The sequence below is a fragment of the Melampsora larici-populina genome, assembly GCF_000204055.1.
Source record: "Melampsora larici-populina 98AG31 unplaced genomic scaffold MELLAscaffold_30, whole genome shotgun sequence".
Lineage (NCBI taxonomy): Eukaryota > Fungi > Basidiomycota > Pucciniomycetes > Pucciniales > Melampsoraceae > Melampsora > Melampsora laricis-populina.
Window position 1 is genome coordinate 214,195 of NW_006768794.1, and position 15,226 is coordinate 229,420.

Sequence of the window (15,226 nt, forward strand, 5' to 3'; positions counted from 1 at the left end):
AGCCATGAGCCGAGTGAGTTTTGAGCTTTTAAGCGTTCTTCATTTGATTTTACTTCTTTACCTTCGTCGACCTATCTTCACCCCGAATCTCATCGACAAGCCATTCACCTCACCATCGGCTGAATTCGAGCACGAAGGCTGAGAAACAAGAAGCAAGTGCATTTAGAAATGTAAACCTCTCTCTGATTTGATTAGGAAGATGTTTATCTATTTACCTTTCTTCATCTTTTGTCTTCTTTACCTAGACAATGTCATTACCTCAACCTCGTAAACGAAGGAAAGTTCTACCAGATTATGACTCGGAATCAATCGATTCACCAGAGCCTTCAACATCAATTAACTCGACCGCTTTGGCCTCATCCTCTCGTCCGGATTCACTGCAGGTTGATGATCAGAAGGCACTCAAGTCTGATCAACAAATCATTTCACGCAATTCTTCTGGTCCAGATCCGTCCGCTATGTCTGCGGTCGATACGGACAAAAAAACCCCGGATATTTCTCGGTTATTACAAGTTGTTGAAAGTCTTCAAGAAACTGTCAAAGTACTCCAAGGATCATATCAACTCAACGCGCCACATTCGGAATTTGCAACCCAAAAAATGTTGGGCCAAGTTCAAGAATACGCGATCAAAGAATTCAAAAGTCTCCATGCTCATGTGGATGAGCGACTTGTTCAACTTGAAAGTTGTGATCCGAGGTCAATGAGAGACAGTATACAAGCTCTAGCATTTCAATTCAAACAAGCTTTCGAATCAAGTCAAGATAAATTTGAAATCAAGTTGAAAGAATTGGGACAAGGACTGGAAAAGAAGATCGTATCTGAATCTCGAGCTGTACAGAATCAAGTGACAAAAACTCTATCCGATGATGTCCAACGTTGGGAGAAGCAATTGACGAGTCGACTGGGACTGATTCAAGATCGAGTAACGAAACTTGAAGGACCTGATCTGATTTCCCACGTTGCTAAACGTTTGAAAGATCACTTTGACAATAGGTTGGGACTGATTCAAGGTCGAGTAGCAAAGCTTGAAGAATCCGACTTGAAATCCGACCAGGTTCGACGTTTGGAGAAGCATTGGGATAGTAGTATGGGACTAATTCAAGATCGATTAGCGAAACTTGAAGGATCCCATCTCAAAGAGCAAATGGCACAGATGCGAAATGAATTTGGGGGAAAGATTGCACAATTGGTAGCAGAAACTTCACTTTGTCACGCCAAACTCGCAAATTCATATACCGCATATACAGATTTAAAAGCACTTCATCACTCCTTAGAAAGTAAAGTAGTCAAAATCAAGACAGAGCAGCCTGAACCTTTACAGGGAAGCAGCGTAAGTTCATCCTTCCTTATTATCTGTGACGAGTTCGAGAGCATATCGTGCAATTACTGAATAACGTCTTACATCAAATGTCTATCTTAAATAGCAGATACCCACTTCTGGCAATGCTAAACGTTCCTTGACACCTAGTCACTCGACCCAAAGTACACGTTTACAATCAGCTGCTCCAAAGTCCAGGTCCCACAGTACAATGCTTAATGATGACGAAGAGCCAGCAATCCCCGCTGGCGTTTTAGACTATGATGCACCGCCACTCAAAAGGAGAGGATCATCAAAACTCGCTTCTGAAAGAGGTGATCGGCACTCATCGTGTAAACAGGATTCTAACCTTGATGATGTTGAACACTTCCGACCGTTGATCGAGGAAGAGATCGCGAACATCATGACGGCGAGCTACGAAGAAGATCTGAAAGTCTCGATTCAGTCGGACCTCATGAACTATCTAGAATCCGAGATTTCTGTGCTCAACCGACCAGCCGATTTGATACGTGAGGAGCTGAAAGGATATGTTGAGAAACGATTACAAGAATTTCAAACGTCTTTCTCACTACAGAGTGCTCAACCTAAAGATCACACTGCTATGGCAGGACAAATTCCCTCATTACCTTCACCTTCACCTTCACGTGAACAACAAAACCAACCGAAATCGACTCTCAACAATGATCTCGACTTAAAACAAAGGTTATCATTCCTGACCCATCGAACCAGTTCGATACCTGTTGAGAGTCCTCATACTTCGAGTTCAAGACCTGAACAACACTCTCTCAGGAATCTTTCCAATCCTCCAGACACTTCTCAACTTCTTTCGATTCCAATGGCAACTAAACTCTTCGCACCACTTGATCGACTAATCACATTAGAGGAAGACTTGACCTTCCTCACTTCTCCTGAATCTCAACGTAAAGCAACATTTGTTGCATTAGGTCTATGCACAGCAGATACAGATCCAAGTAATACAGGTAAATGAAATTCTGTTTGGGTTTTGTGGACTCATCAAAATATCAAATGATTTTCTTTCTGATCATCTGATGAGTTTTTTTTCACACAGATATAAGCATTGAAAAGATGCTTTTTAATTTACTTGTACATGGATTGAGAAATCATAAAGATGAAGACTACGTGAAAGGTTTTACGAGTGAAACGGGTGTGATTATGAGGGAAGTTTTTAACCCTATATTCAAACCTATGTTAGATGCGATCGATAAAGTTGTACTTGGGTGAGAAATTATCCAATCCGATCCAATCTATCTAAACATCCAAGTTCAATGGCTAATCTTGATTTTTTTTGTTAAACTTTTCAATGATTAGGCATATAAGTGAAGGTCAATCACAAAGTAAATAAATTTATTCCAAGATTAAGATTCAGTTTATTTCAAGTTAATCAAGGGGATCATTCTTTCATGATTTGAATATTTAGTAAATATTCACACTTAGTTTGGCAAGGCAGACAAGTGTATATAGGTTCTTATTTGGTGTTGTATTTTCTAACAAATTGTGTGTATGCAGAGAGAAAATCAACAAGGTATAAATCAGGCAATTAGTCAACATAGAGAAGTCTCTTTTTCATCAGAATCGTTATTATCTCAGTTCAGTTTTAATTCAAAGTTCTCATCCTCGTGATAGCTTGATTTTTCCAAGTCTTATATAGACTCATGGCAAACCTCGACATTTCAACTTTCACTTTGAGTATTTGTAATATATGTAAATAGATTTTGTTTATTTTCTCATTCGTGATCTTTGGACTTTGTAATCACTGTGCTCTTAGGTCTGACAATCAAGTTAAAGTCTGATAAATGATATCAAAGCGTCATGATTCCAAACATTTAAATTTCATCAACTGATCAAGATGCATCTAAAACCAAATTGCATTTGGTCTATCTAAAATTTGACAAAAAGAAAACAGAAATTAATCTTCATCTTCATCTTCATTTGTACCACCTTTCGAAGCCCAGAATGCATATAATTTCTTTCGATTAACTTCTAAACAATCTTTCTGAGCACCAGTTTGGAAGATACTTTTCAATACTTGAGATCTGATTAATTTAAGATCATTGATTGAAGATTGATTCGAAAGACATAATTGGGTTGAAAATGAATCAAAGATGATGATAGTTGAACTTGATGGAATAAATCGTTCATCAGTTGTAAGATGTGCTTCAAAGTTTTCAAATAATGGAATTAAAATGGTTTCAATGATTTTTTGAAAAATAGCAATTCCTGGTCTTGAGTTTGATAAAGCGTATAAGAATGGTGAAAGTAATGAGTTGATTGGAGCTCTTAAGCTTTCGGTTTCGATTTCGGATTCAGATTCAGATTCGTTGGATGAGGAGATTGGTTGAAGGGTTTTGTTGAGTTCTTCTAAGAATATATCACAGAAATGGTATGCTAATGACATTGGATTGGTAGGATCCGAAACACTAAAGAAACCAAACGAATTCCAAGATCAGTGAGATATTCGAACCGAAAGAATACGAAATTTGAATCGAGAATAAGATATAGGAAGAGAATACGAACTTGAGAACGGTTTCTTGTAGGATTTCGCTCCATTCTTCGATTGCTTTTTGATTCCAATGAACCCGTTGAAGTAATCTTAACCCAACTCCCAGAAACCTTCTACAAAGCAAAAGATACTTATCGATCCTATGCCGATCGATTCCATGCCATTCAGCTCTAATAGCCACCCAAAACGCTTTCCAGAACCGTAAGGCACCTTTAGTAGTTTGAATCTGATTAAAAGCTGTAGAAGATCCTAATGGGTTGGGTCTATAAACCAAACATAGATCGGATAATTCATTGGCTAATTGTTGTTGGATTAAGGGTTTGTCTGACATCCAATAACAATAAAATAATCCTTTGTATAGTTTAGACATCGATAAGTTGTCTAAACGTGCGTCATCTATTGAAGTATGTGAATTCCAATCTTCATTATCGAATTCTATGATCGAAAATAAATCGTTGGGGGTTTGGTCTGAGTTAGAGATGAAGGTACGTAAAGCAGCTACAGCTCGATCACGAGTTGATTTATCTGTTCAAAGAGAAAAAAAGCAAAAACATTCGAATTCAGTTGAAGAAATTCGAATATAGATGGTGATGATTCAAATTGAAAAACGAATGAATAATTCACATACCATTACTTGCTAAAAACTTTCCTAATGGGATCGTATCACCTTTTAAAGAAGCTTGAACCTTAGATTTGGATGAGGAGGTTTTATTCCTTTTTAAATTTTCTGAACTTTTCTTTATTGATGATTCATTTGATTTTCTTTTTAATTGGTTTTCATTCGATCTTGTATCTTTCATTTTTTTCTTCAATAGTTCTTGTAAATAGTTGGTTTGATGTTTTTATGAAAATGTCAAGCTTGGAAAGTGGTGGTTTGGTTTGAACTTTTTGCAATTCCAAATTCTAAAACTTCAACTTTCAGGTCATGTGATCTTAACCCTAACCCGGGTTGATAGTTTTGATGGGACAATCTTAAAAAATACATTTTTGAATGATACATAATTTATCAAAGCGTTTGACTCTGAGCCTCTGCATAATGTGAATATGAGATTCTCAACTCATGCATTCAGACTGAAGACCGTGGTCCTAATACTATGGAGATGATTTTAGAGTATTGGAAGCTAAACATCTTTGCCAGTCAAAACTGATGTGGAATTCTATCATGAAGACATCAAGTGTTTAATCTTCTCACATTTCTTGTCTTCAATTTGCGATGGTCCATGCTTTGCTTCACTTCTTGCTTCATCAATGACACAAGGCATACTTTACAATACAAAAGAAAAATCAGACACAAGAAAAATTGCTGACAATCAATGAAACATATGATAAAGTTTCATCTTCTTTAATTCATATTACACTTGTTCTTCTTCTTTTGCTCATTCAATTGATTTTGTTTGATGGAATACATCCACGGACCGTTGGTAACTTTGAAGTAAATAAATGATGTAATCAATAAGTTGGTCAATTTTTGATACTTTTATGTTCCTTATTAACTTGATCATAAAAGTCGAATCATCAATGGAAAAACTCACATTAACCATTCCACTACAACAGTAAACAAAGTTTCTTGGAGCATTACATTTAAAATACACTTTGGATTCGTCATTACCGCCGAAACCCGATGACACAGCTGAAAAGAATATCAAAAACAACAATAAATGGAGATATTGATAAGGGAATATGGTATTAAAAAGGGTGTTTATCAAAACACTTACCCTGTTCGAGAACTCCAGATTTAGTGCTACTTTCATTCGAGCAGAAGCCATACCATTGCGGATCTTGAGGATTAAAGATCCTTACACAGGCAAACCTTTGAGAAAGCACTTCGATGGCCGAGAAAAAGAAAGAAAATATGACAAGAAAAATAGATGATCTCATTATACGAGTGGACAAAGGTAAAAACAGTAAGATGATGATGATGAAGTGCAGGGATGAGGTATTCTTTCAGAGTTTGAACGGGCAAAAGTGTTTGAAATATGGAAAAGGTTTAGGTCGCGTAACAATTTTGAAAACTAGTCTTGATTTTTTAGTTGTGTAGCTGAAGTAGAGAGGTAGTAGATGACTTGATGAGGAAAGGAATAAGAATGTGCGATCAAAGTTCGGCTCTTATAGGTTGCTCTGTGGCGGTAAAGCCGGCAGAGGGGAGAAGTGATGCCCCAAAATTGCTCACCGCTTTGGTCAGTCGCCGAGTCTGACTCCGAACCAGTGTGATTCTATAAAATGACTCTGAGATATTGCTCTCTGCGGATCACATTCTTTTCACCTTGTTTGTTATAACCTCTCACGCTGAAGAAGGGGCGTGCGAGCGACTTGGCACACATTCCCTGCCAGTTTGCTGGAGTCTTGCGAGCAAAGTTGGTGAAGCTATATTAGGGCGGTTCAAGAAGAGAACCGCGAGCCACGTGGTCGCCGAGTCGCGATCAGTCTTTTTAAGGTTGCTCAATCCTTAAAAAGCTTGATTGCAAAGCAGCGAATGCTGTAAACTTACGTTTTACAGCTTTGTAAATTCAGGAACACAGTCCCAACCGTTCTTTTTTTGGCTTTGTTTTCTTTTTTGTTTTCTTGTGTTTTTGTACAGAATTTTTGTTAATGAAAGAGGAAGCCATCGAGAAAAAAAAATACGAGAAAACGAGGTCCTTTCTTGACCAAAAGTCGTCAGAATCCAGGAACAAAAAAAAGAAAGAATGGAAGTAATTCTTTTTTTCGGGTCAATTGTCCCTGTCTTTTGGAAATTCAGGGACAGAATTTAAAATTTAAGGCCGATTACGAGATTGCCAAACCGTGAACCACCTCTAAAGGTGGTTCACGACCTTAAAATTTTACTTAAAATTTACAGACCCCGAACAAGATGTAAAATATAAAAAAGGGCTGTAAAAGCCCTTCAAATTGACTGTAAAGCGTTTTTTTTAATAGATGCATAGCCTCTAAATAAACCTCCTCGTGCGTTACCGTCAGTGGCGGTACATCAGTAAAGAGTCACAAGGACAAAAAAGCAACGCGCCAAAATTGCAAACCGCTTCGGCCGCTCGGCTTGCAGAATGGTGACATGTGATGTGCAGTCGTTCTCAGAAATGTTGGAAAAATCCAACATCTCGAGCTGAGGTCGTGGTCCCGAGGAGGTGACTTTTTCATGACATGTGTCACGGAAAAGTCATGGCAGCTGTCGAGTGGAGATCAGTGTCCCTTTCACCAACCTCAACTCCCTTGTGTCCTCTCCATGCCATCCTTCCTCTGATCCTCAGCTCGTGTTACAATCCCTTAACCATGAAATCATACGTTTTCACCATTTTTCTGAAGAGATTGGTCCGTTAGCCTGGCCATTGGCAAGATAGGTTGAATTTTCACTGGTCTCAACTACTTTACTCAACTTTCCAAGACATCTCATTGAACATGTGATTTTCTCAACTCATGGAATTCGAGTGTTGTGGATAGCTTATTTCATTTCTAGAATCATGTTCTCTTCAGTCACCAACCTACCAGGCTCAAATGGGAGAGCTTCTTTCAAGCAATTTAACATCTTTGTTTTTTTTTGCTCTCCTCGATCCTTACAACACTTGATTAATGAGGCAAGGATGGTTTGACCAAAAATTTGATTTGAAAGTTTTGCATGATGACATCATCGAATGATCCAGATCGTCATGTGATCAATGATTGACGCTTTGACTGGTTTTGTAAACCAAAGCGTCTCGATTGCTTTACTTTGATTTCATCTTCTTCCGCCTTTTCCATCTTGTTCCTTTTTCATTTCCTTCCTCCATTCTCTCCATCTCATTTCCCTCTTTTTGCTTCAAACATCATTCTCCAACTTTTGAGATATCTAGGCCGTGCAGCCGCAGCGATTGCGCTGTAGTAAAACACTCAAACCTGTTCTTCTTGTAGGTATATTCTGCTCTTGGCCATCTGAGCCAATATCTACATAAACGGTTCTAGGTTCAATAACCTCAAATTGGCACTTAGAGTATCACGTAAATGTAAGTACCACGATCTTCCTATTTTCCATTCCACACTTCAACCAATCAAACCTGTACAATAGTCTCCCGACTTGAAAAACCTTTGATTTACTAGCTGCTTTAAAGCTATGAAGACGAGCTTGAATCCTGTTGTTTCAACTCTAGCGATTGGTAGACCTTATTCAATGTATCTCTTCAATAGACTTGTTCAAATATAAAAAAGAAATTTGAAGTCCATAATTTGAAGCAAACAATTTGGAACTATGTTATTGCTACAGTCTGTACATGAAGGGTATGAGATGTACGAAGCGAGCCAATTTCTATTCGACTTGAAATTTTTGGGGGGTCTCTCAAAGTTGGATTTGAAGTTTGGGATTTGAACCTTTTTAAACCGTATCTTTCCTATCCAAGCATGTCACAGTATATCTACCACCTCCCTCGCGCTACTCTCATGCTGTATTAGGCTGTATTAATGTGGGACAGGCTGAAATGAGCGATGTCACTAGCAAGAGAGTCCAAATCTTTTAACTCCAAAACTTCAAATCCAACTTTGAGAGACCCCCTAAAAATTTCAAGTCAAATAGAAATTGGCTCGCTTGCTGTCGCTTCTTAATCTCATACACCCGTCTCTACGGGCTGTATGTAATAACATACTTCCAAATTCTTTGCTTCAAATCTTGGACTTCAAATTTCTTTTTTATATTTGAACAAGTCTAATAGGTGCTTTCAAACTAGGAAAAAGTCAAAATGTTCACCAGAAAAATTGTCAACTGCGTAATTACAATACATGTGATACAAGACTGTAGTGCAATCATAGTTTTTCATTACATGCTTTTTTGCTCCTTCAAAATTGTGAAGCCCTACGAGGGAGGAGGAGAGAGGCCCTGGGAGGGCCCCTCCAAATACAAAGTTGAACTTTGTGATTGCACTACAGCGATGTATCAGATGTATTGTAATTACACAGTTGCGAAATAATTACACAGTTCACATTTTTTATTGTGAACATTTCGACTTTTTCCTAGTTTGAAAGCACCTAATGATATGCTCATCTGGTTTATAATCTTCTTCTTTCCTACATATCTCTAGTTCCCCATCATACTTATCCTTTGTTTTTGTTTGTTTGGGATAGGCCTACTACATTGAATTCATCTTTTTGGACAAAACCTCATTGGCTGAGGTCAATCAAAGAGCCGATAGGTTTTGAATGACAGGGATCGTAATGAATTTTGTTCCTTCAATTTTACAACTATATCAACACAAGAAAAGAGGATCATAAGAAATACCATATCAAATCGTATCTCCAATTCAATCTTTTTCCCTTTCCTCTTGCTTTCCTTCTCACCTCTCTACAAACATGTTATACTGATTCATTCTGTTTCATTGAATTGATAGGCCGGTCTCTCTGGTTTCTCATGGCAATTAATTCAAGGTAGTTGCGATGTCTTACCTCCTACCTCTGCAGTCGGCTGAAGTTTGTAGCCAAAGTCATGGTCATTGTCAAGTTTGGGTCTGATTGATTTATTAGGGTTTCATGTTATCATTTTATCAGTTTCATTATTGTTTTAGTTGTTTTTGAATATGCATTCCAAGCAGTTTTAAATCATGCTTTTTGTGGAGTGTCATATCAGTAAAATGAATTTGAAAGAAGCATCTTCATGGTCTCAATCAGTCATCCCAGTTTGAGAAAACAGCTTGTAGATCCCTCTAGAACAGCCTGTAAGGTATCATAGGTTGTGATATATAAAATTGATCCAAAGCTGCACCAGTGCTCGGCAGCCTAGATGCCCAGGAGACAGCGGTAGAGAATCATCTGCGAACCAGCGCTGCATGTGCCCTCACGACAAACCTTGCAGGATGTCAGATGGATGTCGATTTGCGCGCTCTGGGCAGCCCGATGGGCTCTGCTCAGGCGTCTGAGCTTCGGAGTCCAACGGACTTTTCTTGGTGTGCTTCCCGAGGACGTCCGTCCCCCACCAAGAGAAATCGGACACCCAGTGGACATCCAACTGTCCTTGTGGTGTAGGTCACTATGAAGGACACTATTGAGAGTGTGACTGACAGCTTGGAATAACATTGCCGGTGAGATTGGCACTAACAAGCAAAATGAGTAGAGAGTTAGATTGTCATGTTGGACTAGAAGATAGTAAAGTCATCAGCAATATTGAAATGAGGGGGGAAAAGAGTCTGGAAGTGGGATTACTTGGTGAAGTGGGAGCTAGTACTGTGCAATACAATAGCAACACCAAGGTCATACAAAATAGCCAAAAACATGAATGAACAATGGCAAACCATGCAATCTTCAATGAGTGAGGGACAAGATATCAGTAATTGATCACTGTCAAATAATTGGGTGATATATTTGACTGAGAGGCGCCTGAACAACAGTGAATGTGATACTTACTAAATCAGTTTTTCATTTTGAGCTCACTAGCTTGAGATTGAATCACATTTTTGGCCACATAGGTATTTGTATGGAGGAAGTACAGGTTGAAGATGCAACAATACATTGTCTGAGTAAATGAAGGAGTGCCAAGACTGCAATGACATAGCACTGGGAATGTGAGAACCATATGTGAGAATGTAACACAATAAGGTCATATGTTGATAGTCTTTGTGAGACTAATCACTTTGGCTACAAAATTATAATGTACAAGTAATAATAAAAGGACACAAAAGATCCACCCACTGGCTGCATTTCTGCAACTGTGCTCTAACTTATCCACTGTGTGGCCCATACCTTGCAGATTGAAAAGCACAACAGTCAGATGTTCTGTCCTGCTGTCTTGACTTGTGCTTATTCAAGACTTTGAGGCCACTAAAATGTCTTTGCACAGAGTATCATATGCTATATTAAAGGCTTGGATCTCTGTACTGAGTTGCACGCAGATCACAACTAAATAGATATTGATTACTAGCTGGATGATGAACACCACTGATTCAAGAACTTTAGGCAAAAGATATTGATGTAATGCTTGTGTTCTTCCACCTTGGCCTTGTGATTTCAAATTGAAATCAAAGCATAAAATTATCAAGTGAAACAACAGTCTTTTCCCTGAAGATTTGTCCATCACCACAAAGCTAAAACATACCAGGTCAGGCAGGCAGTCCAGGCTGTGAGATAAATACCAATATAACCCAGAAGACAACAAGATTTGTACCTGCATATGCCAAATTCAAATTGAATGTTTATCAGAAGTCCAGTACTATAGTAGAAAAATTTGTGACTCAGCTTCAGATTACCAAACAAATAAATAACAAGACCTTTGAAACACTGGTGAGCAATAACTATGATGGTCCAAGAAGATGGAAGCAATGAAACATGAAATAGAGAGGAACTGAGTGATTGCAACTGAAGGAAACAAAAGCAAAGATAAGTTTGGTACCTATGTACATGAGACACACACTTCAAATTAGGATTACTGAACTCCTGTGGAGTTTTTTGGAAGATCATACAGCTTTTCATATTCTTTTTCATATCTCTTGTGATAAATCCACAGCTTCTATTTTTGTCCTTCCTTACCAGCCTTTATGGAGATTTTGATCACTGTTATACAAGAGATGATGATGGTAGCATGAACTGATGCAAAACAATCAAAAAGCCAAGAATGGTCTGATGGATCTTGGGGTGCACCATCCTCTCCAAACTTTTAAGCGCATACTAATAAGGGTTTGCTGATTCTAGAATTCATGATAATTTATTGAGCACAATGCAAAGGAGCTCAGCAGATGGCATGGCTTTCCAAGACCACAAGGAATGCCAATTTACAAATACTGACTAGAGTGTGTGGTGAGAAGGCGGATTGTGCAAGGTAAAAAGGCTTTGGTCCAGAGTGTAGCTAAGATATAGGATCTGTGGGTTGTTAAATGGAGCACTAGTGCATAAAAGTGAAAAGGGTATAGAGAGAAGGAAATGATTGATGGCAAGTCCAATGAGTGGACAAAAGTAGTGGAGGTGGTGATTTCCTAAAGGTAGGCAAGACCTCCAGAGCCTTAGCCCCAGTCCATCATGGAAGGCCTAGCTTTGGAACTTAATACATCAAATAATAGAAAATTGATCTAGAGGCCTCAACCCATGTGTGTGTGTCTTTTAAAGTTCAGGATCCACAAATCAAGCCAATGTAGAAGAATCCATTCATGGCACTTGTGAAGTGTACACCTCTGTTGGTTTTCTCAACAAAAGCTTTCTGGACCACCACATGGAGACGGCACTGACTGCATATCCAATGATTTCCTAGAAACACATTGTTCAAACTGTATGGTACAAAAACCTTCAATCCACATTCACATATTCTTTGATTGTACCACTACTTACCTTTATGAGTGAGTTCAGTTGAATCATGTGCACCAATAAATTATCATGGCCATTGGGGGAATCAAATCACCCACCCCAAATGAGATTGAGCTTTGTACTGTGCAAGCAACAACTTGCAGTAGTGAAAGGGCAAAGGGTTCCCAAGACAACAATAGGCTGGGAACATTATTTTGTGGCCCATCAAGCAATAAAGTACTGCAGTCATGTCTGTTATGTGAGATAAAAAATGTTCAACTCATACCTTGGGGGTTCAAAGGTGTATACATCCTGTCATCACCACAGATTGATAACTACAACTTCTTCTTGCAATGCGAAGAAAATTTTGAGAGCTCTAAGTAACCCAATATGAGTCAATCACTGAAAAGCAAAATATGTTGTAAGTATTTAAGGGAGCTTTTAAGTGATAAAAGGTTTGAATGTATGAAGATCAAACCTTTAGAGACTCATAGGTGTCTTTTATAGAAGAAAATAAAGGCTAAAAGTCAAACACACACAAGAATTGAAATGCAACCAGGACAACGTATCATATATAGCAAAAAGAAAATAAATGACAAATGCAATGACAAATAATCATGACATAATAAGATCATGCTATGCAACTTGACAGAACACTTGAGGCAACTCAATTTGTAACAAATAACACCCACAGGCTCTATCTGGGTCTTTGAGTCATCTGGGTGAAGCATGATGCTAGGGTTAAGGTTAGGGTCATTACCAAAACCCAAGCGCTTGATCTCCTTGTGCAATCACTCCACATGTTTCCTATCCAACACAGAACTAGCCAAATGTTGCAGTGGCAAAGCTGACATAATTCTGTGTCAACAATCCATGTTGTTGTTTCTGACCCAAAGCTTACAAGACCAAGCAAACTGCATTTTCAAAGCCCCCAGATTTCAACATCCCAACATCATTATTTGCATCAGTGACTACAAACAAAACCACCAAGATGCAATGACAGGATTAAGATTTGTGACTTGATCATTCAATAAATGTGTGACTGGATAATCCTGAAGGTGATTGTTGTGCAATATTCAGTTTAGATAAGTACATACATATCAGATGGGTTGTTGTAGGGCCTTGTGGTTTGGACTCTGCATTCTACATCTTACTACATATACCTAACAGAGTGGTTGCCTTCTGGTCCGCTTCAGTAGTGCCATTCTTCAAAATTGGAACAACACAGATAAGATTAGCATGGCCCCTGCACAAGGATGACACATGCAGTCAGAATGGACTCACCTACAGGTGAAAACTTTTTGTCCTGTTAATTTGTCTGATCTCTGATTGAACATCACAAATCTATTGTCCTTAGTGCTATGGACAATGTGGTTGGAGGAGGATAGAAAATCAATGAAATCATATGTTGCCTTCCTGAATGACCTTGAGCTATTCAATCTTTGAAATGACCTACTGATCACAACCTTTTTAGGTGTGGTACATGACTAGTACAAGATCCTGACACAGAATCTAACTACTTTGTGTGGAAGAACAACCTATTGGTCATAATTGATGCACTCACCAGGATTGATGATGGCCTTGACAACAAAAAAAAGATATACCTTGTTCCCCAAACATGTTACTAGACTGAAAAAGCCTAACAACATAAGACAGACTGTACAAGATAGATGATCTGTGAAGAGTAAGTGTAAAAAGTAAAGAGCTAAATGTACAACCCAAGTAGAAATGGATTACAGTCAAAACTCTCCAAGCCCATAACTCACTAAATACATAAACCCTCCAAAGTCATAGGGTATGACTTCCACATCTGTGCTACAGGGCCAAACTTGGATTAAACCCCCTATCCTGTTAATCCATATCAAAATATTCAGAAAAAATAGTTTTTATCACCACCAAAGCCATGATTTGGCCCTAACCTGCCCATCAAGCTCTGAAAATCAGTCTTCCTAATTGAGCATCACGCTCTAAATCCATAATATTTATGGGAATGGAGTCTCCAAAAGCCATCCCTTCATGGTATTAGAGAGGTTGTCCAAAGAGATATACAATTCATGGTCTTGAAGGGTGTTTTTGAAAAAGCCATAGTATTAGTATTGAAAGGATTTTCTAGCAGATGCATAATTATACCTAGACCTTGTAAACCCATAACCCAGTGGCTCTGCGGAAGAGTATGGATTTCGGGAGGTTTGACTGTATGTATTTTATCAAGCTTTTCTAGACAAACATAATTGACATCATGAACATAAGGTCTTTATTCTATCAGAATCAAAATCTCAATGTAAGAATGCATTTCCATGAGGATAAGCACCAGAATCAGATGTTCTACCAAATCTACCAAATCTTCACATTCTTCATTAATATCATGAATTGTTTGAATTCCAATAAATGCCTTCCAATCACGACTTATATGTCTCTCTTGATCTGAAACAAGTTCATGAGAGTCTGAGAGCAGAACTTTACCTATATATCAAGCCCACCGCAAAAACTACACAATGACATTATTTTCATGTCATCACGTTGTGTATCTCTTATCTTCCTCACTATTGGCTTTACCCTCATATGTTTTCATACATACTCACGAGCTCTCTTATCTACATATTTCATCCTATTTTTGATGTTGCAAGGTAAGATACAAGAGTAGTACTAGCAGTGTTCGAAGGACTTAAGGCTTTCAGAACTTCAAACCTAGCAATAGAAGAAAGATTGGATATAAACAAGTTATCTTAAATGGGGGAGCACCAGAGGATCCGGGTTTCCGTCCTGGGAATCTGGGAATCTGGGAATCTGGGAATTTGAGAATACAGTACCCTCACTATCAGCATCGTCACAAGCATATTACATGTGATGACCGTAAAGTCCAAAAGCCTATGCCAAAAGGCTAAAACTCCTACATGACTTAGGTGTTGCAAGCCTGTCACACCCCACCTCGCATAGTCTCCTCCTCTCTCCATTTTCTCTCTCTCCGTTCTCTCTGTTTCACCATGACCAAGATGCGACTCATCTCCTTCAGATGAGATGTGAGAAGTTGCACTTCGTGCAGTGAGATAGGTTTTTCTTTGAATGATACACACATTGGTAGAGTGGATCAGGTGTTGACTTGATCAAGTTTTACAGTTCTATACTTTCAAGTTGAATCAGAAAGAAAGCAATAACATCTTTAGTGATA

The 15,226-nt window shown here is 38.5% G+C and overlaps 2 protein-coding genes across 2 annotated transcripts; one reads left to right on the plus strand and one right to left on the minus strand.

The window, feature by feature from the left end:
• Positions 1-248: 248 nt before the first annotated feature.
• On the plus strand, positions 249-3,157 carry MELLADRAFT_117108 (uncharacterized protein; the record flags this gene model as incomplete). Its single annotated transcript, XM_007412308.1, has 4 exons — positions 249-1,331; positions 1,426-2,299; positions 2,389-2,557; positions 2,649-3,157. The coding sequence occupies 4 exons, from the start codon at positions 249-251 to the stop codon at positions 2,680-2,682; spliced, it is 2,160 nt and encodes a 719-aa protein (XP_007412370.1).
• An 89-nt stretch (positions 3,158-3,246) lies between these two features.
• On the minus strand, positions 3,247-4,640 carry MELLADRAFT_89447 (uncharacterized protein; the record flags this gene model as incomplete). Its single annotated transcript, XM_007412427.1, has 3 exons — positions 3,247-3,757; positions 3,855-4,365; positions 4,469-4,640. 3 exons carry the CDS (start codon positions 4,638-4,640, stop codon positions 3,247-3,249), a joined length of 1,194 nt encoding a protein of 397 aa, XP_007412489.1.
• Positions 4,641-15,226: the final 10,586 nt, after the last annotated feature.